The sequence below is a fragment of the Engystomops pustulosus genome, chromosome 6 (genome assembly GCF_040894005.1).
Source record: "Engystomops pustulosus chromosome 6, aEngPut4.maternal, whole genome shotgun sequence".
NCBI lineage: Eukaryota > Metazoa > Chordata > Amphibia > Anura > Leptodactylidae > Engystomops > Engystomops pustulosus.
In genome coordinates this window covers 171,459,651-171,484,712 of record NC_092416.1, presented here as the reverse complement: position 1 = coordinate 171,484,712, position 25,062 = coordinate 171,459,651, and the positions used below count along the sequence as shown (strand labels likewise).

Sequence of the window (25,062 nt, the reverse complement as noted above, 5' to 3'; positions counted from 1 at the left end):
CATATGTACCACGAATGAACACATATTTCTCTGCTGGGATACAGGGTTTGGGGGAGACGTTATGGGGGTTAGTCTGGTCTGGGGTCTGTATACAGGGGGGAGTCTGGTCTGGGGTCTGTATACAGAGGGGAGTCCGGTCTGGGGTCTGTATACAGGGGGGAGTCTGGTCTGGGGTCTGTATACAGGGGGGGGGCCCGGTCTGGGGTCTGTATACAGGGGGGAGCCCGGTCTGGGGTCTGTATACAGGGGGGAGCCCGGTCTGGGGTCTGTATACAGGGGGGGGGGAAGTCTGGTCTGGGGTCTGTATACAGGGGGGAGCCCGGTCTGGGGTCTGTATACAGGGGGAGTCTGGTCTGGGGTCTGTATACAGGGGGGAGTCTGGTCTGGGGTCTGTATACAGGGGGGAGTCTGGTCTGGGGTCTGTATACAGGGGGGAGTCTGGTCTGGGGTCTGTATACAGGGGGGAGCCCGGTCTGGGGTCTGTATACAGAGGGGAGTCCGGTCTGGGGTCTGTATACAGGGGGGAGCCCGGTCTGGGGTCTGTATACAGGGGGGAGTCCGGTCTGGGATCTGTATACAGGGGGGAGTCCGGTCTGGGATCTGTATACAGAGGGGAGTCCGGTCTGGGGTCTGTATACAGAGGGGAGTCTGGTCTGGGATCTGTATACAGGGGGGAGTCTGGTCTGGGGTCTGTATACAGGGGGGAGTCCGGTCTGGGGTCTGTATACAGGGGGAGTCCGGTCTGGGATCTGTATACAGGGGGGAGTCCGGTCTGGGATCTGTATACAGGGGGGAGCCCGGTCTGGGGTCTGTATACAGGGGGGAGTCTGGTCTGGGGTCTGTATACAGGGGGGAGTCCGGTCTGGGGTCTGTATACAGGGGGGAGTCTGGTCTGGGATCTGTATACAGGGGGGAGTCCGGTCTGGGGTCTGTATACAGGGGGGAGTCCGGTCTGGGGTCTGTATACAGGGGGGAGTCCGGTCTGGGGTCTGTATACAGGGGGAGTCCGGTCTGGGATCTGTATACAGGGGGAGTCCGGTCTGGGATCTGTATACAGGGGGGAGTCTGGTCTGGGGTCTGTATACAGGGGGGAGTCCGGTCTGGGGTCTGTATACAGAGGGGAGTCCGGTCTGGGGTCTGTATACAGGGGGGAGTCTGGTCTGGGGTCTGTATACAGGGGGGAGTCCGGTCTGGGGTCTGTATACAGGGGGGAGTCCGGTCTGGGATCTGTATACAGGGGGGAGTCCGGTCTGGGGTCTGTATACAGGGGGTGTCCGGTCTGGGATCTGTATACAGGGGGGAGTCTGGTCTGGGGTCTGTATACAGGGGGGAGTCTGGTCTGGGGTCTGTATACAGGGGGGAGTCCGGTCTGGGGTCTGTATACAGGGGGAGTCCGGTCTGGGATCTGTATACAGGGGGGAGTCCGGTCTGGGATCTGTATACAGGGGGGAGTCCGGTCTGGGGTCTGTATACAGGGGGGAGTCCGGTCTGGGGTCTGTATACAGAGGGGAGTCCGGTCTGGGGTCTGTATACAGGGGGAGTCCGGTCTGGGGTCTGTATACAGAGGGGAGTCTGGTCTGGGATCTGTATACAGGGGGGAGTCTGGTCTGGGATCTGTATACAGGGGGGAGCCCGGTCTGGGGTCTGTATACAGAGGGGAGTCTGGTCTGGGGTCTGTATACAGAGGGGAGTCCGGTCTGGGGTCTGCATACAGGGGGGAGTCCGGTCTGGGGTCTGTATACAGGGGGAGTCCGGTCTGGGGTCTGTATACAGGGGGAGTCCGGTCTGGGGTCTGTATACAGAGGGGAGTCCGGTCTGGGATCTGTATACAGGGGGGAGTCTGGTCTGGGGTCTGTATACAGGGGGGAGTCTGGTCTGGGGTCTGTATACAGGGGGGAGTCTGGTCTGGGGTCTGTATACAGGGGGGAGTCTGGTCTGGGGTCTGTATACAGGGGGGAGTCTGGTCTGGGATCTGTATACAGAGGGAAGTCTGGTCTGAGGTCTGTATACAGGGGGGGGGGGGAAGTCTGGTCTGGGGTCTGTATACAGGGGGGAGTCTGGTCTGGGGTCTGTATACAGGGGGGAGTCCGGTCTGGGGTCTGTATACAGGGGGGAGCCTGGTGTGGGGTCTGTATACAGGGGGGAGTCTGGTCTGGGATCTGTATACAGGGGGGAGTCCAGTCTGGGGTCTGTATACAGGGGGGAGTCCGGTCTGGGGTCTGTATACAGGGGGGAGTCCGGTCTGGGGTCTGTATACAGGGGGGAGTCCGGTCTGGGGTCTGTATACAGGGGGGAGTCCGGTCTGGGGTCTGTATACAGGGGGGAGTCTGGTCTGGGATCTGTATACAGGGGGGAGTCTGGTCTGGGGTCTGTATACAGGGGGGAGTCTGGTCTGGGATCTGTATACAGGGGGGAGTCTGGTCTGGGATCTGTATACAGGGGGGAGTCTGGTCTGGGGTCTGTATACAGGGGGAGTCTGGTCTGGGGTCCGTATACAGGGGGAGTCCGGTCTGTTGTCTGTATACAGGGGGGAGTCTGGTCTGGGGTCTGTATACAGGGGGGAGTCCGGTCTGGGGTCTGTATACAGGGGGGAGTCCGGTCTGGGGTCTGTATACAGAGGGGAGTCCGGTCTGGGGTCTGTATACATGGGGGAGCCTGGTGTGGGGTCTGTATACAGGGGGGAGTCTGGTCTGGGATCTGTATACAGGGGGGAGTCTGGTCTGGGGTCTGTATACAGGGGGAGTCTGGTCTGGGGTCCGTATACAGGGGGAGTCCGGTCTGTTGTCTGTATACAGGGGGGAGTCTAATCTGGGGTCTGTATACAGGGGGGAGTCCGGTCTGGGGTCTGTATACAGGGGGGAGTCCGGTCTGGGGTCTGTATACAGAGGGGAGTCCGGTCTGGGGTCTGTATACATGGGGGAGCCTGGTGTGGGGTCTGTATACAGGGGGGAGTCTGGTCTGGGATCTGTATACAGGGGGGAGTCTGGTCTGGGGTCTGTATACAGGGGGGAGTCCGGTCTGGGGTCTGTATACAGGGGGGAGTCTGGTCTGGGGTCTGTATACATGGGGGAGCATGGTGTGGGGTCTGTATACAGGGGGGAGTCTGGTCTGGGATCTGTATACAGGGGGGAGTCTGGTCTGGGGTCTGTATACATGGGGGAGCCTGGTGTGGGGTCTGTATACAGGGGGGAGTCTGGTCTGGGATCTGTATACAGGGGGGAGTCTGGTATGGGATCTGTATACAGGGGGGAGTCTGGTCTGGGGTCTGTATACAGGGGGGAGTCTGGTCTGGGGTCTGTATACAGAGGGGAGTCCGGTCTGGGGTCTGTATACAGGGGGGAGTCCGGTCTGGGATCTGTATACATGGGGGAGCCTGGTGTGGGGTCTGTATACAGGGGGGAGTCTGGTCTGGGGTCTGTATACAGGGGGGAGTCTGGTCTGGGGTCTGTATACAGGGGGAGTCCGGTCTGTTGTCTGTATACAGGGGGGAGTCTGGTCTGGGGTCTGTATACAGGGGGGAGTCTGGTCTGGGGTCTGTATACAGGGGGAGTCCGGTCTGTTGTCTGTATACAGGGGGGAGTCTGGTCTGGGGTCTGTATACAGGGGGGAGTCCGGTCTGGGGTCTGTATACAGTGGGGGGAGTCCGGTCTGGGGTCTGTATACAGTGGGGGGAGTCCGGTCTGGGGTCTGTATACAGGGGGGAGTCCGGTCTGGGGTCTGTATACAGAGGGGAGTCCGGTCTGGGGTCTGTATACATGGGGGAGCCTGGTGTGGGGTCTGTATACAGGGGGGAGTCTGGTCTGGGATCTGTATACAGGGGGGAGTCTGGTCTGGGGTCTGTATACAGGGGGAGTCTGGTCTGGGGTCCGTATACAGGGGGAGTCCGGTCTGTTGTCTGTATACAGGGGGGAGTCTAATCTGGGGTCTGTATACAGGGGGGAGTCCGGTCTGGGGTCTGTATACAGGGGGGAGTCCGGTCTGGGGTCTGTATACAGAGGGGAGTCCGGTCTGGGGTCTGTATACATGGGGGAGCCTGGTGTGGGGTCTGTATACAGGGGGGAGTCTGGTCTGGGATCTGTATACAGGGGGGAGTCTGGTCTGGGGTCTGTATACAGGGGGGAGTCTGGTCTGGGGTCTGTATACAGGGGGGAGTCTGGTCTGGGGTCTGTATACATGGGGGAGCCTGGTGTGGGGTCTGTATACAGGGGGGAGTCTGGTCTGGGATCTGTATACAGGGGGGAGTCTGGTCTGGGGTCTGTATACATGGGGGAGCCTGGTGTGGGGTCTGTATACAGGGGGGAGTCTGGTCTGGGATCTGTATACAGGGGGGAGTCTGGTATGGGATCTGTATACAGGGGGGAGTCTGGTCTGGGGTCTGTATACAGGGGGGAGTCCGGTCTGGGGTCTGTATACAGAGGGGAGTCCGGTCTGGGGTCTGTATACAGGGGGGAGTCCGGTCTGGGGTCTGTATACATGGGGGAGCCTGGTGTGGGGTCTGTATACAGGGGGGAGTCTGGTCTGGGATCTGTATACAGGGGGGAGTCTGGTCTGGGGTCTGTATACAGGGGGGAGTCTGGTCTGGGATCTGTATACAGGGGGGAGTCTGGTCTGGGGTCTGTATACAGGGGGGAGTCTGGTCTGGGGTCTGTATACAGGGGGGAGTCTGGTCTGGGGTCTGTATACAGGGGGGAGTCTGGTCTGGGGTCTGTATACAGGGGGGAGTCTGGTCTGGGGTCTGTATACAGGGGGGGTGCCCGGTCTGGGGTCTGTATACAGGGGGGAGTCCGGTCTGGGGTCTGTATACAGAGGGGAGTCCGGTCTGGGGTCTGTATACATGGGGGAGCCTGGTGTGGGGTCTGTATACAGGGGGGAGTCTGGTCTGGGATCTGTATACAGGGGGGAGTCTGGTCTGGGGTCTGTATACAGGGGGGAGTCTGGTCTGGGGTCTGTATACAGGGGGGAGTCTGGTCTGGGGTCTGTATACAGGGGGGAGTCTGGTCTGGGGTCTGTATACAGGGGGGAGTCTGGTCTGGGGTCTGTATACAGGGGGGAGTCTGGTCTGGGGTCTGTATACAGGGGGGAGTCTGGTCTGGGGTCTGTATACAGGGGGGAGTCTGGTCTGGGGTCTGTATACAGGGGGGAGTCTGGTCTGGGATCTGTATACAGGGGGGAGTCTGGTCTGGGGTCTGTATACAGGGGGGAGTCCGGTCTGGGGTCTGTATACAGAGGGGAGTCCGGTCTGGGGTCTGTATACAGAGGGGAGTCCGGTCTGGGGTCTGTATACAGGGGGGAGTCCGGTCTGGGGTCTGTATACAGGGGGGGTGCCCGGTCTGGGGTCTGTATACAGGGGGGAGTCCGGTCTGGGGTCTGTATACAGAGGGGAGTCCGGTCTGGGGTCTGTATACATGGGGGAGCCTGGTGTGGGGTCTGTATACAGGGGGGAGTCTGGTCTGGGATCTGTATACAGGGGGGAGTCTGGTCTGGGGTCTGTATACAGGGGGGAGTCTGGTCTGGGGTCTGTATACAGGGGGGAGTCTGGTCTGGGGTCTGTATACAGGGGGGAGTCTGGTCTGGGGTCTGTATACAGGGGGGAGTCTGGTCTGGGGTCTGTATACAGGGGGGAGTCCGGTCTGGGGTCTGTATACAGGGGGGAGTCCGGTCTGGGGTCTGTATACAGGGGGGAGTCCGGTCTGGGGTCTGTATACAGGGGGGAGTCCGGTCTGGGGTCTGTATACAGGGGGGAGTCCGGTCTGGGGTCTGTATACAGGGGGAGTCCGGTCTGGGGTCTGTATACAGGGGGAGTCCGGTCTGGGGTCTGTATACAGAGGGGAGTCCGGTCTGGGGTCTGTATACAGGGGGGAGTCCGGTCTGGGGTCTGTATACAGGGGGGAGTCCGGTCTGGGGTCTGTATACAGGGGGAGTCCGGTCTGGGGTCTGTATACAGGGGGGAGTCTGGTCTGGGGTCTGTATACAGGGGGGAGTCTGGTCTGGGGTCTGTATACAGAGGGGAGTCTGGTCTGGGGTCTGTATACAGAGGGGAGTCTGGTCTGGGGTCTGTATACAGGGGGAGCCTGGTGTGGGGTCTGTATACAGGGGGAGTCCGGTCTGGGGTCTGTATACAGGGGGAGTCCGGTCTGGGGTCTGTATACAGAGGGGAGTCCGGTCTGGGGTCTGTATACAGGGGGGAGTCCGGTCTGGGGTCTGTATACAGGGGGGAGTCCGGTCTGGGGTCTGTATACAGGGGGAGTCCGGTCTGGGGTCTGTATACAGGGGGGAGTCTGGTCTGGGGTCTGTATACAGGGGGGAGTCTGGTCTGGGGTCTGTATACAGAGGGGAGTCTGGTCTGGGGTCTGTATACAGAGGGGAGTCTGGTCTGGGGTCTGTATACAGGGGGAGCCTGGTGTGGGGTCTGTATACAGGGGGAGTCCGGTCTGGGGTCTGTATACAGGGGGAGCCTGGTGTGGGGTCTGTATACAGGGGGAGTCCGGTCTGGGGTCTGTATACAGGGGGAGTCCGGTCTGGGGTCTGTATACAGGGGGGAGTCTGGTCTGGGGTCTGTATACAGGGGGGAGTCTGGTCTGGGGTCTGTATACAGAGGGGAGTCTGGTCTGGGGTCTGTATACAGAGGGGAGTCTGGTCTGGGGTCTGTATACAGGGGGGAGTCCGGTCTGGGTTCTGTATACAGGGGGAGTCCGGTCTGGGGTCTGTATACAGGGGGGAGTCCGGTCTGGGGTCTGTATACAGGGGGGAGTCTGGTCTGGGGTCTGTATACATGGGGGAGCCTGGTGTGGGGTCTGTATACAGGGGGGAGTCCGGTCTGGGATCTGTATACAGAGGGGAGTCCGGTCTGGGGTCTGTATACAGGGGAGTCCGGTCTGGGGTCTGTATACAGAGGGGAGTCTGGTCTGGGGTCTGTATACAGGGGGAGCCTGGTGTGGGGTCTGTATACAGGGGGAGTCCGGTCTGGGGTCTGTATACAGGGGGAGTCCGGTCTGGGGTCTGTATACAGAGGGGAGTCCGGTCTGGGGTCTGTATACAGGGGGGAGTCCGGTCTGGGGTCTGTATACAGGGGGGAGTCCGGTCTGGGGTCTGTATACAGGGGGAGTCCGGTCTGGGGTCTGTATACAGGGGGGAGTCTGGTCTGGGGTCTGTATACAGGGGGGAGTCTGGTCTGGGGTCTGTATACAGAGGGGAGTCTGGTCTGGGGTCTGTATACAGAGGGGAGTCTGGTCTGGGGTCTGTATACAGGGGGAGCCTGGTGTGGGGTCTGTATACAGGGGGAGTCCGGTCTGGGGTCTGTATACAGGGGGAGCCTGGTGTGGGGTCTGTATACAGGGGGAGTCCGGTCTGGGGTCTGTATACAGGGGGAGTCCGGTCTGGGGTCTGTATACAGGGGGGAGTCTGGTCTGGGGTCTGTATACAGGGGGGAGTCTGGTCTGGGGTCTGTATACAGAGGGGAGTCTGGTCTGGGGTCTGTATACAGAGGGGAGTCTGGTCTGGGGTCTGTATACAGGGGGGAGTCCGGTCTGGGTTCTGTATACAGGGGGAGTCCGGTCTGGGGTCTGTATACAGGGGGGAGTCCGGTCTGGGGTCTGTATACAGGGGGGAGTCTGGTCTGGGGTCTGTATACATGGGGGAGCCTGGTGTGGGGTCTGTATACAGGGGGGAGTCCGGTCTGGGATCTGTATACAGAGGGGAGTCCGGTCTGGGGTCTGTATACAGGGGAGTCCGGTCTGGGGTCTGTATACAGGGGGGAGTCCGGTCTGGGGTCTGTATACAGGGGGGAGTCCGGTCTGGGGTCTGTATACAGGGGGGAGTCCGGTCTGGGGTCTGTATACAGGGGAGTCCGGTCTGGGGTCTGTATACAGGGGGGAGTCCGGTCTGGGGTCTGTATACAGGGGGGAGTCCGGTCTGGGGTCTGTATACAGGGGGGAGTCTGGTCTGGGGTCTGTATACAGTGGGGGGAGTCCGGTCTGGGGTCTGTATACAGGGGAGTCCGGTCTGGGGTCTGTATACAGGGGGAGTCCGGTCTGGGGTCTGTATACAGGGGGGAGTCCGGTCTGGGGTCTGTATACAGGGGGGAGTCCGGTCTGGGGTCTGTATACAGGGGGGAGTCCGGTCTGGGATCTGTATACAGAGGGGAGTCCGGTCTGGGGTCTGTATACAGGGGGAGTCCGGTCTGGGGTCTGTATACAGGGGGGAGTCCGGTCTGGGGTCTGTATACAGGGGGGAGTCCGGTCTGGGGTCTGTATACAGGGGGGAGTCCGGTCTGGGGTCTGTATACAGGGGGAGTCCGGTCTGGGGTCTGTATACAGGGGGGAGTCCGGTCTGGGGTCTGTATACAGGGGGGAGTCTGGTCTGGGGTCTGTATACAGGGGGGAGTCTGGTCTGGGGTCTGTATACAGGGGGGGGCCCGGTCTGTGGTCTGTATACAGGGGGAGTCCGGTCTGTATCATTATCTGGGATCACACGATATACTGTATCTCGCCTCTTGGGTTATATTCACACTCTCGGGTTTGCTCCCGGTACCTGGGCACATGGTGCGGCTCATAGGGCACCAGTACCACCCTGTGCCCCCGCAGGGCTGTGTCCTCATTCACACGCATGGTCCTGTAAGACACAACAACAATGTACAGTCAGTCCCTGCGGCGTGATGACGTCACGGTCACCGACACCCTGCGTCAGCCTCTCACCTGCCTCCGTCACCAACCGGTCCCGGGCCCCGCCCCTTCCACAGATTCCTCTCTCCATGCCCCGCCCCTACCCGGCACAGCCAGCCCGGAAGCGCCTGGCGGGTGACGTATCGGAGTTTCATTGGCTGCTTCCTCACGTGACCCCGCGGACAAGCCACGCATGTGATTCCTACACCCGGAACAGTACACAGCCGCCCGGAGCCGCGGTAACCAGGGGTAACGGGCGCGGGAGGTAATGGGGGGCGCGGGGTGTGAGCTGGAGGGTCACCAGATGGTTATTACATGTGTCCCAATGGCTGGCGAGGCATTCTGGGATATGTGACGCCTATCTTCTCCTGGGAAAGCTGGGTTCGGGTCGCCAACACAGCTACTACACTGCCTCACTCAGCTTTTCCTCTACAGATACAGTAGATTCTGCCTATCAGTGGTGTGGGTCGCCATCACAGCTGCTACACTGCCTCACCAGATACAGTAGATTCTGCCTATCAATGGCCTGGGAAAGCTGGGTGACCCCCTGTGATCTGTCCAGTTCTCACACTCGTCTTTCTGTTGTGTGTGAATTTGCCCCTTGGGCTGCGTTCACACAGAGGAGACAAGCGGTTTTGTGGTGCAGAGACTATTCTGGGTCTATAGTTGAAAATTCAGTCCCAGTGTGAACATAACACAAGCCTGGGGACGTGCGGGTCACTATCCATCAGTAAGGTGGTTTCTTCAGACTATTGCAGCAAAAAAAAAAACACCCTGAAATGAGTGTTTTCTGCTGTCAGGAAAGCTTCTTGTCTCTGGGTTGAAATCTGTGGCTGAAACGGAGAAATAATTTTCATGTTTGAGGTTTAAAGGGGGTTTCTAATGATGATCTAGGGGGTCACTATGTGATCAGTGGGGTTCCGACACCCAGACCCCCCACTCTCATCAGCTGTTATAGTAGCCACAAGATGATGGCTCCATCCATGGTATAGTGAACAGGTGCAGAGCTGCAGTACCCTGGGATGGCCACTATACAGAGGATGGAGCCTTCTGATTCCAGAACATATGTTTAGTTTGACCCCTATGTAGATACTGACACACTGAAACGAAAGACGATTAGTAGAACTAGCAGGCAGTGAGGTGCTGAGGTTTTAGGGGAAGGCTCCATATGTTACATGTCTGCGGTGCTTACACTCTGGACGCCCTATTACATCTATTGTGTGAGGCTACAGGAGCAGCACAGAGTATTTCAGGAAGGTGCTGGTGTCTGTGTGTGCAGGATGTAGATAAGTTGTTCTCCTCTTTATCTACTTTGTGGTTAGTTGTAGTGTTGTGACATCTGTCTGAGGGTGCGCTCCCGTGTGCCTGTAGTAGGGACTTCCTAGTATGAATCAGGGACTTCTGTATCTTGGTGAAACCGTCTCCCTGCAATGTGCTGTGTCAGTAGTTTCGGTGAATAGAATTTCCTCCTTTCTTCCTGTGTAATCATCACTTATGCTCTCTGCCCCCCACCAGACATTATATCTCTGATTTCCCCTATTATCAATCCCATGACGCCTCAGCACAGCATCACTTGATAATTTTGACAGGACCATCCCTGCTTTGTTATCAATCCCATGATGGCTCAGAACAGCAGAGCATAATAACTTAGGACCATCCCTGCTTTGTTATCAATCCCATGATAATTTAGAGACGGGATCATCTATGTTTTGTTATCAATCCCATGATGCCTCAGTGCAGCATCCTATCACAATTTGGAGATAGACCATCTCTGCTATGTTATCAATCCCATGATGTCTCAGCACAGCGTCACATCAACATTTAGAGACTGGACATCTCTGCTTTATCAATCCCATAATGCCTCAGAACAGCACCATATCACAATTTTGACAAGACAATATCTCATTTGTTACCAAACTCATGATCCCTCAGTACAGCATCACATTATAATTTAGAAACAGGACCATCACTGCTTTATCAATCCCATGATGCTTCAGCACTTCACAATGCGATTGTTTACAGACAGGACCATCTCTGCTTTGGTATCAGTCTTATAATGCCTCGGCACAGCACCTCATCACAATTTAGAAAATGACCATCTCTGCTTTGTGATCTATCCCATGATGTCTCAGCACAGCATCAAATGATAATTTAGAGACGGACCATTTCTTGTAGCTGGGGAAGAGCTTTGATTCTACTCTTCATCCATATTCTGGGGGTGGTAGGAAGAGTTGAGCACTGTCCTGATTAAAGGGGTAGTTAAAGGGGGCAGTGATTTGTATAGGGTATATGCTATGGAAATATAATACTTGTAAGTAAGGGGCGCCCTGCTGAGCCCAGTAACCCCCCCTCTCCCAGACGACATCTCTAGAAGACATATGGGGTCATTTAGGATTTCCCTCGGCTCCGGGGACTCCTTCGCCTTGTTGTGTATGTAAATTCCTGTGTGTATATTTAGCGGCTCTTGGTGTTGTTAGACAAGATGTAGCTGCAGGTGATGAATAAGGCCGGAGCTATGCGTCCTCAAGTAGGTTAATTATAAGGCAGACGTGTCATTATGTTATGATAACACGAAGGGAATGCGAGGAACAACAACGTGTCCTCACCGCGCGCTGGATACAGTGTAACTTCTCCGGGATCAGAGATTTATCCTTTATCTTGTGGTCCCTCATGGAAACCCCCTACTGAGGATTCCCCCATACAGTATACAGAGAGTGCCCGGGTTACGTACAAGAAAGATTCTGGAAGTTTGTTCTTAAGTTGAATTTGTATGTAAGTCGGAACTGTATACTTTATCATTGTTTATCATAATTTTTTTTGGTCTCTGTGACAATTGGATTTTAAAAATGTTGGGTTGTCATAAGAACCGGGATTAACATTAAAGCTTCATTATAGACACCAGGGATAGCTGTTATAGCTGATCATTGTAGCCTAAGGATAAAGTATAGTAAATTACCAACATCCAGGGGTCCGTTTGTAACTAGGGGCCGTCTGTAAGTCAGGTGTTCTTAAGTAGGGGACCACGTGTACAACCTGTACATATAACTCACGTGCTTTATTTTCCAGGTTCCCCGGCCCCTTCTCCCCACTCCAGCCATGGCGGGCGACATCACAGACACCGGGGAGCTGTACTCTCCATTTGTAAGTACTACTGTTATGTCTTCTGTGTATCACATGATCTTCCCCTATAGGAAATAATGGAGATATCATGGGATTTACATGATGGGGTCTTGTACATCTTGTGTAGGAGAGAAGAGATGGTGACGAGGGGAGGATTGTTGTACAGTAGGTTCTCCTCTCCTCATGGTATATCCCTTTTATCTTGCCCTCTTGTACGTCTCCTCCAGACGGGACTCTTGGTATCTTTATGGCCGGCAGTTTTGCAGGGTTTATTACCCATAGAGACACAATCCTGTTTGCACTTCTTCTTCTGTGGGGAAGACATTTGCTATCTCAGCTCCATGACTGAGGCCAGAGGTCGGGGAAATCGGCTGACTACAGCAGGACTACACCGGTGACCCCGCTGACAGCGGCACTACACACACATCGGATGTGGAATACTAATGTACAGTGCGACAGTAAGGGATTGACTGGGCTGAATACCCTAAAATCAGGTCATCAATATCACACAACCAGCGCCCCCCACAAATCAGCTGATAAGTAGAAAATAAGGAAGCAGACAGCGCCGTTCTCTGTATAGTGGCTGAACAGAGTCATTGCAGTTTAGCTTACTTTCAGATGAATAGGAGCTGAGCTGCAATAACCTGGTCTGACCACTACACTGGAAGTGGCGCTGTTTTCTTTACTTTTCCATTTTTTTGTTTATTATCTTCTAGGAACAGCCGATCTGTGGGGGCGCGGAGTGACGTCCCCCTAACATTCTAGTATCTATTACTATTAATTTATAGAGCAGCATTAATTCCATGGTGCTTTACAATAAGTAAGGGGTTAAAGGGGCTTTTCCACAAACTAAAGTTTGGCCCAATCCACAGGATAGGGCCTAACTTGCTGATCAGTGCTGAGACCCCCACAGATCGTGAAAACGAGGGGTTTGTCGAACCCCTCGCCACTCTGTCAGACTAATGGAGCAGACAGCCACATATGACTGTTCTGCTCCATTAACCCCTTAAGGACGGAGGGTTTTTCGGCTCATTTCTCGCTCTCCAACTTCAAAAATCCATAACTTTTTCATTTTTCCGTGTACAGACCTGTGTGAGGGCTTATTTTGTGCGTAACAAATTTTACTTTCCCGTAATGTTATTTATTTTAACATGCCGTGTACTGCGAAGCTGAAAAAAAATTCCAAATGTGGAAAAATTCTTGTGGGCTCAGTTTTTACGACTTTCACTCTTCGCTCCAAATAACATGCCTACTTTATTCTTTGGTTCGGTGCGATCGCGATGATACCAAATTTATATAGGTTTTATTGTGTTTTAATACATTTTCAAAAATTAAACGAATGTGTACAAAAAAGAAAAAAAAATTTTTTTGCCATCTTCTGACGCTAATAACTTTTTCATACTTTGGCGACGGAAATATGTGAGGAGTAATTTTTTGCGAAATGAGGCGACGTTTTCATTGCTACCATTTTGAGGTCTGTGCGACATTTTGATCATTTTTTATTTCATTTTTTATGTGATGTAAAAAGGTGTAAAAGTCGCATTTCGGACATTTGGGCGCCATTTCCCGCCTCGGAGGTCACCGCCGTCCGTAACCGTTTTTATATTTTGATAGATCGGGCATTTTGGGATGCGGCGATACCTAATATGTTTGTGATTTTTACTGTTTATTATGTTTTATATCAGTTCTAGGGAAAGGGGGGTGATTTGAATTTTTAATATTTTATTAATTTTTTTTATTTATAAACTTTTTTTTTCTTTTTTTTTCAATATCTTTTAGACCAGTGGTGGCGAACCTATGGCACGGGTGCCAGATGTGGCACTCGGGGTCCTCTCTGTGGGCACTCAGGCCATTGCCCCAATTTCACCAAACAGGACCAAATCTTCCTGCAGTCCCAAGCAACTTAAAAGATGCTGCTCTCAGCGCTATTTTAAAGTGACACTTCATTGGCTGTTTGGAACTGCACGAAAAGTGAGAAGGTGTTGACAGAACTGCATTGTCTTGGAGGTCCTCCTGCTGGACCCAACATTCTTCCTGGAGAGAAGCTACAATGATGGTCTGAATTTGTCCTCCTTCTTTCAACCGTATTGGTTGCCTCAGGGGCCAATACAATTGAATGATGTTGAAGAACAGGTAGCAACAAGTTACTATTTAAAATGCCATGCTGACACTTCATGTTAAATAAGTGGATTCTGGTTGTAGTTTGAGCACTCGGTCTGCAAAAGGTTCGCCATCACTGTTTTAGACCATCTAGGGTACATTAACCCTAGATGGTCAGATCGCTGCTACCATATACTGCAATACTTCTGTATTGCAATATATGGCATTTTTGCAGCACATTCATTACAATGAGCCACTGGGTTAATAGCCGCGATCGGTGCTAGCACCGACCGCGGTTATTAGCGGTGGGGGTTTTATGCATTTATGGAAAAACCCCCACCTTTGTATGAAAAGGACTCAGCCCGTGAGCCCTCTTCATACATCCCTTATACCTCTGCGCCGTAGAGCTACGGCGCAGAGCGTTAAGGGGTTAATCTCTACGGAGATGACGGAGATCGGCGAGCGCTGTGCTCAGCAATTTCCATCAGCTCCATAAAGATTAATGGAGCAGAGTGGTCATGCGCAGCTGTCTGCTCTTTTAATCTGTTGGAGCAATGAGGGGTCCGACAGAGGTACGTGGGACCCCATTGGACCCCTCGTTTTCATAATCTGTGGGGGTCTCGGCACCAAGACCCCCCACTGATCATCAAGTTAGGCCCTATCCCTTTAAGACAAGAACAAGTACAAGTATAAATACAAAACTATAGAGACCAGAAACAAGGAGGGAGGACCCTGCCTCTGAGGACTCACAAGGGAGGGAGGAAGGAGACACGAGGTGATGGAGCAGAGCATTTTGTGTGTTGTAGGCAATTCTAAACAGATGATTTTTTTTTTTTTTTTTTTTTTAGGTTACACTTGAAGGTTTGGGAAGTGGGGGACAGTCTAACATATTTTGGTAGAGAGTTCTAGAGTATGGGGGAAGCACTGGAGAAGTCTGAGTTCAGAGATATATGGAGGGGACAGGGTGTGGACGGCTTTTGTAGGTCATGGTTAGTGTTTATATGCTGAATTCGCTGTGCAATAGGGAACCAGTGGAGAGACTGGCAGAGAGGAGAAGCCAGGAGACACATGGACTATCCGGGCAGCAGAGGTTAGGATAGATTGGAGAGTCGTTAGAGAGTTAGCTGGGAGACCACAGAGAAGAGTGTTGCAGTAGTCCAAGCGGGAGATGATGAGGGCAGGGACTGGTCATTTTGTAGACTCTGCATTGAGGAAGTGTCGGATGCAAAAGATGTTCTAGAGCTGGAGGCGGCAGGTTGTAATAAGGGTCTGGACGTGAGGCTTAAAGGATAAGGCAGAGTCAAAGGTGGCTCCAAGATTGGACTTTAGGGACCGGGGAGAGTGCGGAGCCATGAATTGTTATGGGTGGTGGGAGGGATGTGTTAGATGGAGGAAAGACTATCAGTTCTGTTTTGTCCATGTTAGATTTTAGAAAATGGGAAGAGTAGAAGGAGGATATGGCTGATGGACCCTCTGGAATTCTTTCTAGAAGAGAGGAGATGTCTGGACTAGAGGGCAGGTTATCAATATTTTTAGCACTGTAGGGCCCCCCCCCCCCCATCACCAGTTGGGTCAGAAGATCCACACTGGTGCTATCCCCAAAGCTTAGGGCCTACATGACCTACACCCCATAGGTGTCCTAGAGGGGTAATTGCCCCTGTCACATACTAATTGTTTTGCAAGGGCAACCGGTGAAAATCCAATCTTGTGTAATTGTTATATATTCGGTATAGAGGCAGAGGTGACCTGCGGCCGGGGGTGGCAGGCTGCCATATTGATCGCCGAGCTGGAACCCAAAGACTCGAAAAATAGCATTTATTGTACTGTAAAGTGGAATTTGTTTAACACTGTGTATCCATTTAATGGACCCCTAGGCCGTCAGACAATAGGGTGCTCATTCGCCCACAGCTCGGCGCCATAACATATCTTGGTTCTACATATGTGAAACGCGTGCGATATCTCCAATGTCATATAACAGACTGGATTTCTCAACCTTCTAGGTGGGCCTGGTCTACATGTTTAACCTGATTGTTGGTACCGGCGCCCTCACAATGCCCAAGGCCTTTGCCCACGCTGGCTGGCTGGTGAGCCTCATCCTCATCATCTTCTTGGCATTTATGAGGTGAGTAAATGGAGAGGGGTCAGATCATGGGGACCATAAAAACACCTCTAATGTCATGTTAAAACTGATCCAATGAACGTTTGTGATAGTACAGCGCCATCTAGTGTTTAGCATGAATTTCAGTACGCGTGTCCACCTAAAGAGTGCTGGTGGACGCACATGCTCAGTCACTTTCCCCACACCAAGGTCTATGAATAGTGATGGTATTTCAGCCAATTGAAATCGCTCCTTGCCCTGCTCGTCAGGAAAGGAGCGTTAATATGGTAGTATAGTGTAAGAATGGAGTATGTTGGCAGAGGGAGAAGGGGGAGGGGTGACAGTGTAACAGCCGGTGAAGCTGCAGCCATGGATAAGAAATATAAGAAGATTACCACAGTCCCGGTGCCTGGATCTATGAGTAATGTCCCTGGTTTATCAGGATGGATTTGGATGGTAGATTTCCTCTATTGTTCTTCTCTTGTAGTTATATGACGACCACCTTTGTTGTGGAAGCCATGGCTGCTGCCAACGCACAGCTACGTTGGAAGAGATGGGAGAAGGAGGTGGTGAGTATGATGGGACATTATTCTTTCTTAAAGGGGATGTCCCACCATAAGCCCTAATATCAGATGATTGGGGTCTGACTGCTGTTTGTCTCAGTGACCAGGGTCTGAATTATCCTCTGAACTGTCCCTGGGTGCCAGTGTCTACGCCCATCCTGCATCCATTTACTTGTGGGATTTGGGGTACAGACCCCTTGAATGTGCCATAGATGTAAATGGAGCAGTGTTCATGCAGGCCATTCCTCCGGAGGCTTTATCCTTCCGTGACACCTAAAACTGATTGTCCCAGCAGTCAGATCCCTGGAGACCAGTCTCCTATCCCCATAACCTGCGGATAAGAGATTTTGTGGGAAAACCCTAATTTTCATCAGTCGCTTTCATGGTTATGCAAAAACTTATAACATTTTCTGTGTTTAATGTCTTCCAGAGTACAATTCGGGAACATGCGGCCCCTTCATCTGGGTCTTCTTGGGCTTTGGGGAGGGTCTTGCACCATGTGATCACATGACAATCATCAGAGAAAACGGATGCGGACGTACCTGAGCTAGGCAGCCACTAAGGGGTTAATGCATACATAGAAGAGCCACGTACAAGTCGGTGTCACACCAGGTCACATGAACGTTTCCACTTAACCCAGATCTGTCTCGTCTCTGACAAATTGTGTTTTCCAGGAGGCAGATTCCTCTGAAGACTCGGAAAATGAATCCCTGTCCCCCGACGGGTGCGAAAATTCTGAGATCCGACCCATCCTTTCAGTGCGTGAGTATCTGTCTGTGTGGGGAGAATATAAAACTCTGTATATACGTTTTTATTTAATAACATTTGCTTTTCGTGCAGAGCGCCGCGGCTTGTCCGACCCGTATGAAATCGTGGAGCGGGTGGAGATGGGGCAGATGGCCTCCATGTTCTTTAATAAAGGTAGGAGACGCCGCCAATTCTGTCCCAATATATTCTACATAAATTATTTAGTAGCAATTTGCCCACTGTGCTCCCTTTTTACGTCAAAAGGTGGCGCCACTTTTCTGTGAATGGTCAGAGATGGATTGGCATTACTCCACTATAGGCAGTCTAACAAGTGAAATTTGAGTTAAAGGGGTCGTCCACTATCAGCAAATAATTAATATTCAAAACCAAATGATCAACACAGAACGGATACCTAGCAGTGATTCCGCACTACTTTTAGTTAATCGAACCCACTCCGTAAATTTTACCTCAATCCAAAAAAGACACAAGAGTGAAAGGCGGTTCCTACAGATCGAATCTCACAAGAAAATTTCTTAAAAAGTTCCATTTTTTTCTTGAGAATTAATATTTAAAAAGAACGAACAATTTACAACATTTGTGAATATCTACAGGTAGTTAATTTGGATGGTTCCTGAAGGTCCAAAAAAGTCCATCACTACAGCACCTAATTTCTTTTAAATATTTACATAAGGCACATACTTGTATGTATAATGCAATAACAGTCAATATTGTATAAAGTGCAAAAGTGCCAGCATAAATTATTGCTCAACCCAAGTCACGAAGTGCCAATGCATAAAGATAAAAATCTATATATACTAATGGGTATGATAGAAGTGCAAGGTTACAGTAATTGTATGTCAAAAAGAAGGGTTAAATATAGATTCACTTACCCATGGTATACATGGTATGTAGAGTGGAAACCACACAGGTGCACGGCTCGTTATATACCTGGTCCAGGGAATGTCACACAGGTGCACGGCTCGTTATATACCTGGTTAAGGGAATGTCACACAGGTGCACGGCTCGTTATATACCTGGTCAAGGGAATGTCACACAGGTGCACGGCTCGTTATATACCTGGTCAAGAGAATGTCACACAGGTGCACGGCTCGTTATATACCTGGTCAAGAGAATGTCACACAGGTGCACGGCTCGTTATATCCCTGGTCATGTGATGTCACACGGTGCGCTATATCACTCAGGGATGTGTGTTATAACAAGTTGTGCAAAGTGTGACATCACATGACCAGGGTTATAATGAGCCATGCACCTGTGTGACATCTGATAACCAGGGGTATAATGTGCCGTGCACCCGTGTGACATCATGTGAGCCGGGATATAATGAGTTGTGCACCTGTGTGCCATCACATGACCATCGATATAACGATACGTGCACCTGTGTGACATTACATGACCAGGGGCTATAAAATGACAGCAAGCAGAGATCAAGAAAACCACAATGAATTGATACAGAAAGTATGAACCATATCAATTATTTGCTGTAAGTGAACAACCTTTTTTATATTTTTGGTTCTGTGGTCTATAGTAGTGGACAGGAGCTGAAGTTGCTGGGAATGGCCACTAGACATTGGATGGAGCTGTCTGCTCCTAGCAATGCCCCTTGTATAGCTCTTCTTTTATACAATGCAGGGTCAGATAGCGATGGCTTATCCTGGAGATAGGAGACCGCAATACTAAATTATTATGGCCCTTCTTTATATGAAGATCTATTCAGTATGAGGAGGACTCAGAAACCGCACCACACCGGTCTTCAGTTCAGCCTCAATCACTTCATTATCTGAGCTGCAATACCACACATGTCCTGCAGTCAGGTGTGGTGCTGTTTCCGAAAAAAAAATCCAAATTTTATCACAACCATTACTGAGCGTCTCCAATCACTGGTCTTGTATGACCTGCATAGCTAATAATCAGTAGTCTGTAGCCAGGTTAGGGCAGCAGATGGCTCGTCCCTAATGTCACCAAGGGGCTCCAGTCATCCCATTATCTACAAGAACACAACATTCTTGGAGCGAAATATTCAGCACTTCCAATGGTTGGAAGCGATTGACATTTTGGCTGAACCCGGAACATGTGTTATATTCGTAAAGGACTGAAGATTGTAGTGTTAAAAAATGCAGAAACCAAGTGCAGGCGGATTTTATTTGTGATTTTGTCTTCCTTTCCTCTTGCAGTCGGGGTAAACCTGTTCTACTTGTGCATCATCGTATATCTGTACGGAGACCTGGCTATATACGCTACGGCCGTCCCGCTGTCTCTTGTGCAGGTCACATGGTGAGTAACAATGGGGAGGGGCGATTTTTCTAGAATGTTGAGAGGAGTCCAGTGGTCGGTCACATCACCTATTTACAGTCTTTGCTACGTAGTAGCTCCACCCACTGGACTCCTTGTCCGAGGATGAGCAGGTTTTAAAATGGGGTGAATTAACCGCATCCAGCGCTGTCCCCCAGCCTTCCCTCTCTATTAGGTTATAGGTGTCCATATATAACTGCAGCCAATCACTGACCTCAGGGTTATATGGCACAAGACCACAGAGGTCAGCGATTGGCTGCAGAGGTTATACGTCTTTACAAAACTTTGAGCTGCTCTATTAATTGTATTTCCTGTGTGTGGCCCCCTGATCGCCCCCCATCCATCGTGCTGCTTGGAGTAAAAGTCTGAACAGTCCCTTTAATCCTCTTAGATGCTGTGATCCCCCATAAACCCTCCATGTGAGAAGCATTATAGATGTAGTGTGCGCTCTGCTACAGAACTGATGCCATGATCCCCACTCTATATGTCTATATACTATGTCCAGTATACAGGACGCCCCGCGCTCAGGACACCACCATACACAGGTATTAGGGCGCACAGACCCCCTACATCATCCCTCTGTCTTTTCTCCTACAGTTTTACTGGGAATGAATCATGTGGAGCTCACGCAGGAGAGAAGAACGATACCGACCCCTGCTGGGGGAGCATCAGGCGCATCGACGCTTACAGGATATATCTGGTAAGTGGTTTATTTTGCAGGCAGTAAATGGTGAAAAATGTGGGGATTTCAGCAGTACATGGTCCTCAGGTCCTGTGGGGTGGACCAGGGTGTCCTGTGCGGGGAGGGGGGAGGGTACGGGGCGCTCAAATCCAGCGTTGTGGGCGGGGAAGCGGAACCTGGGTTCTGGCGCCAGGGGTTTCCTTTACAGGGGCGCTGTGTGCCTTGGTTCCAGGGGTGGGGGAGGGGGCCTCAGGTCCTGCCGTGGGGGGAGGGGGCCTCAGGTCCTGCCGTGGGGGTCGGGGGCCCTCGGGTCCTGCCGTGGGGGTCGGGGGCCCTCGGGTCCTGCCGTGGGGGTCGGGGGCCCTCGGGTCCTGCCGTGGGGGTCGGGGGTCCTCGGGTCCTGCCGTGGGGGGAGGGGGTCCTCGGGTCCTGCCGTGGGGGGAGGGGGTCCTCGGGTCCTGCCGTGGGGGGAGGGGGGCCTCGGTTATTTACTAGATTAGACCTGTGGGGAGAGGTCAGACATGGGTGTGTGCGCTGCGGTGTCTTCATGTGTCCCCTTCCTCTCGGTTTTCCAGGCGGTGTTCACCTTATGCCTCGGCCCTTTCACTTTCTTCAATGTGCAGAAGACAAAATACCTCCAGATCCTGACGTCTCTGATGAGATGGATGGGTAAGTGTTACCGCGCGGGTGACATTATTATATTCTCGTTTATGCAAATAAATCTTATCTGTGACACCGCGCCATTTCTGGGCGTCGTCACCTCTGATCATTAATGAGGTGCGACCGCTGCGTCCTTAATGCTGACATTGGGATACGTGGAGGCCTCTCCTGGTGCTGCCATCATTGCACCAACCACTATAGTGTCATGTGTGTTTGGGTCTATAAGCTATAAAGACGCATGATTATCCAATTGCCCCCCTCTACACCTTGTTATGCAGGACCTGTGGCTACCTTCAGTCACTCCAGTTATACAAGGAGCCCCCAATTCAGTGTGCACAGAGCCTAAGGCCATGAGCAGTCATATGTCAGCCATATTTCCTGAACTGAACTCTGCGGGCGCACCTGGACTCACAGCGCCATAGTCTTATATGATGTTGGGGATCCCTGCATCCCCCACAGGACTGCTGTTCAGTACAGCACAACAGTCAATAACTCACATCATCATAGCCTTATATGATGTTGGGGATCCCTGCATCCCCCCACTGCTGTTCAGTACAGGACCACAGTCAATGACTCGCAGCATCATAGCTTTTATGATGTTGGGGATCCCTGCATCCCCCACTGCTGTTCAGTACAGGACCACGGTCAATGACTCACAGCATCGTAGCCTTGCATGATGTTGGGGATCCCTGCATCCCCCACAGGACTGCTGTTCGGTACAGGACCACAATCGGTGACTCGCAGCATCATAAAAGACTTTAGAAGACTATGATGCTGTGAGTCCAGGTCCCCCAATAATAGTGTTCAGTGAACATCATCTGAAAGCAAATCCTTCACAGGCAGCTAAGCTGTAATACCAGATAGAGACCATGGAGAAAAGGGGGCGCTATTTGAAAAGGCAAAGATGTTTTTTTTTCGTATCTACTGCCGGTCCTTTAATTCTTACCAGTCCCTCTCCCTTGGGTCCATGACATTCCCCAATGTCAATTGGTCTTAGTCTTAGGAACTTTATTCTGATGAAGTTGGTTAAACTAAAGTTATTGACAGGTTTGTGAAGTGGGAGGAGAGGCGGCTCCTATGATTGATGAGCAGCGTCCTGTCCCTTTCTGTAGGACTGACATAGAAATATAGTGACAAGTCCTTTCCTGATCCTTCCCATAAGTTATAAAATCCATTAGCGGGAGCCTATCAGAGGCGAGCGCCCGCAGGCGAAGGGAGATTAAAAAAAACCCCTCAAGCAAATCCATAAACCAGATCACGTTTAAATGTCACGAAACGCGTCCTGCCGCCCCGCACGTACCACCACGGGGTCCCTAGCGCTGCCGGAGAGGGGGGCTCTGTCCTTGTGGCACGGGTGTCAGGGTCCTCCTTCTCCCAGTGATTTATGGAGCGGGTAATGAGTTTTCACAGCTTTACTGCCACTTTGTTCTCATCCGACTCGGTCTCATAAATCGTAAAGACAACAGTTTAACTCTTTGACTGCCTGGAGGTGCGCGGTATTAATTTTAAAGGGGGGGGGGTAGAGACTTCTTGATCACTACAGGTTGTAACCCCCTTTTATGTTTCGCCGCAGCTTTCATCTCCATGATTGTGATTGCGCTCATCCGTATCGGGGAAGGCAAAGGAGAAGGTAAACCCCCCCTGGCAGACGCGACGGGGATCCGAAATCTGTTTGGGGTGTGCGTGTACTCCTTCATGTGCCAGCACTCGCTGCCATCGCTGATCACCCCCGTGTCCAGGAAGAAGCACCTGACGGGACTGGTCCTCCTGGACTACGTCCTGGTCCTGTCCTTCTACAGTCTCCTGTGCTTCACCGCCATCTTCTGCTTCTCCTCCGGGAGCCTGATGGACATGTACACCCTGAACTTCAGCGGGTGCAGTCCCTTCGTGCCGGCGGTCATCGGCTACTTCCTCGGATTGTTCCCAGTGTTCACCATCAGCACCAACTTCCCCATCATCGCCGTCACTCTCCGGAACAACTGGAAGACGCTGTTTCACCGAGAAGGCGGCACCTACCCCTGGTTCGTGGACCGGATTGTGTTCCCTCTCATAACGCTGGTGCCCCCCATCATCGTGGCATTTTGTACAAACCACCTGGAAATCCTTGTAAGTGTCACCGGCGCCTACGCAGGGAATGGCATCCAGTACGTTATTCCGGCATTCCTGGTGTTCTGCAGCCGCAAAGACTCCGCTCTGGTATACGGACCCGATAGTAGCAACAAGCACCGCTCCCCTTTTAAACAAGTGGGTTGGGTTTGGTTCGTGCTGCTCTGGGCCTTGTCCTGCTTCATATACGTCACCGCCAACATCATCCTGACTGACGTTAACCTGTAACCCCGTGGCGGTGTGAACATGGCGGCCATGTGCGGGACACGTGGGCGGCCATTGTATGATTATACACTGCCACAAGGACCACGGGGCTGGCCCCCAGCTCACCGGACAGATCCCAAACTATCATGGAGACTGCAGGAAAGACTATATGGGAAAAATCCTAATCCTTTCAGATAATTGTATTGAAAACGGTCTAAAGGGAACTTGTCCGATGATTTTGTCCTAACAGATGATTCCCAGTAAGGTCCTTAGTGACCCCCCGGGAGATACCGTTAGGGCCGTTTACTGCATCTTCTTTGCAGAGTAAAAACAACTTTAATCTATTATGCAAAGCAGGTGACAAGTGCCTTATGTTTGCATATTTCAGTTGTCCAGCGTGTGTAGACGAGGAGGAACACTGCTTCCGGTTATCAGGTGACTTGTAATCTTCATTTTCTAGTAGTTCCAAAGTTTGGGTCTTGAAAAAATTTGCATATTTCTCAACACTCTTGGATGGAGACCTAGCTGCTGCGACTCACTGCTCCCCCTCTCCTCTCCATAGAAATCTATCTAATCTGCACTACACTCTTCGGTGTAGATATAGTGCTGCAACTCACTGCTCCCCCTCCCCTCTCCATAGAAATCTATCTAATCTGCACTACACTCTTGCATGTAGATATAGGTGCCATGAATCCCTGCTTCCACTCCCATCTCAATAGAACTTCTGTGTAATCAGCAGCTAGGTCCACACCAAGGAGTGTAGTGCAGATTGCATGGTCTGTGGAGAGGGGAGGAGGAGCAGTGAGTCACAGCAGCTATGTCTGCACCAAGGACTTGCTGCTCCCCTCCATAGAGTTCTGTATAATCTGACACCACATTGAGCTTCTGTCTTGCTGCTAGCAGGATGGAATTCAGCTGAGATTTCATGATTAAGAGCAGATTAGAAAGGGTGTAGGATGAAAAGAGTCAAGTAGAGAAGGATGGAGACTGCTCTGATAGGATTTATTACACAGTTTCTTGTAATCCCTTCTATTGAGCTAAATATCCAGCATTTAAAGGGGTTGTCCGGAGGCTGGAAAAAATATAGCTGCTTTCTTCAAAAATCGGCATCACACCTGACGGTGGATAATGCTGGTACTGCAACTCAGCGGCATAGAGATGAATGGAGCTGAGTTACCATGGTCAGATGTGGCTCTTTGTGGCAGAAAGCAGCCAAGTTTTTCAACCTCCGGACAACCCCTTTAACACTCCTTCTGATCGGCTGATTAGCACATATAATAGAGGCTCAGCTCCGTTCTCTGTGTAGTGGCCATGCTGTGTTACTGCAGCTCGTCTACTGTGGAGGTAAATTCTGCATTGTAGCTGATTTATAGGGGTCCTAAGTATCTGACCTTCACAGATGACTTATCTTATGGTTAAGCGTCAGTATCTAGAGGTTTGAAAACCCCTTTAATGCAGGGTATATGCAGATAGGATATCTACACATGTCTGCGAGTCAGTCTGTAGGACACAATCATCTGACGGGATCCCTTTAACAGTGCCTTGTCTTCTTTCTGGCAGGTAAAGGGTTCACTGTCAGGAAGGCATTGCCTCTATTGCATTGGCATGTTAAAGGGGCCTTGCCTTTATGTGCTTAAAGGGAATGCGGGCACAACCTTGTGCCTTGAACCCACCTCCGGATCCTTGTATATGGGATGGTCCTATACCCCCCACCCCAGTACAACCTTTGCTGCTCTGTGACTATGGACCCCCCGCACTGTGCACAGCGGATGGCAAGTTGTTTGTAACCTAATAAAGTGAAGATGTCGGAGA

General features: G+C 51.7%; 2 protein-coding genes across 6 annotated transcripts in view; one reads left to right on the top strand and one right to left on the bottom strand.

Annotated features, from left to right (window-relative positions):
* The window catches only part of NAT9 (N-acetyltransferase 9), a 15,583-nt gene extending 6,771 nt beyond the window's left edge, over positions 1 to 8,812 (bottom strand). The window contains exons 1-2 of one of the 2 annotated variants that reach the window (XM_072112411.1): positions 8,694 to 8,812; positions 8,530 to 8,610 (exon numbers count right to left, since the gene is read on the bottom strand). In XM_072112411.1, the coding sequence (XP_071968512.1) occupies positions 8,530 to 8,606 (77 nt within the window). In that variant the 5' untranslated portion in view covers positions 8,607 to 8,610; positions 8,694 to 8,812. Of the gene's footprint in view, positions 1 to 8,488; positions 8,611 to 8,693 lie in introns of those variants that run through there. The other variant, XM_072112412.1, reaches the window with a different exon arrangement.
* TMEM104 (transmembrane protein 104) lies at positions 8,722 to 25,062 on the top strand. Of its 4 annotated transcripts, XR_011847848.1 has the most exons (11): positions 8,722 to 8,899; positions 11,727 to 11,801; positions 15,881 to 16,002; positions 16,466 to 16,547; positions 17,216 to 17,303; positions 17,382 to 17,462; positions 19,481 to 19,580; positions 20,196 to 20,298; positions 20,856 to 20,949; positions 22,514 to 23,685; positions 24,811 to 25,062. XR_011847848.1 is itself a non-coding variant. In XM_072112407.1 (10 exons), the coding sequence occupies exons 1-10, from the start codon at positions 8,750 to 8,752 to the stop codon at positions 23,272 to 23,274; spliced, it is 1,656 nt and encodes a 551-aa protein (XP_071968508.1). In that variant the 5' UTR covers positions 8,722 to 8,749; the 3' UTR covers positions 23,275 to 25,062. The 4 variants fall into 4 exon arrangements, 3 of the variants coding, with proteins under 3 accessions (XP_071968508.1, XP_071968509.1, XP_071968511.1); XM_072112407.1 differs by having other exon boundaries at positions 22,514 to 25,062; XM_072112408.1 differs by having other exon boundaries at positions 8,723 to 8,899; positions 16,466 to 16,544; positions 22,514 to 25,062.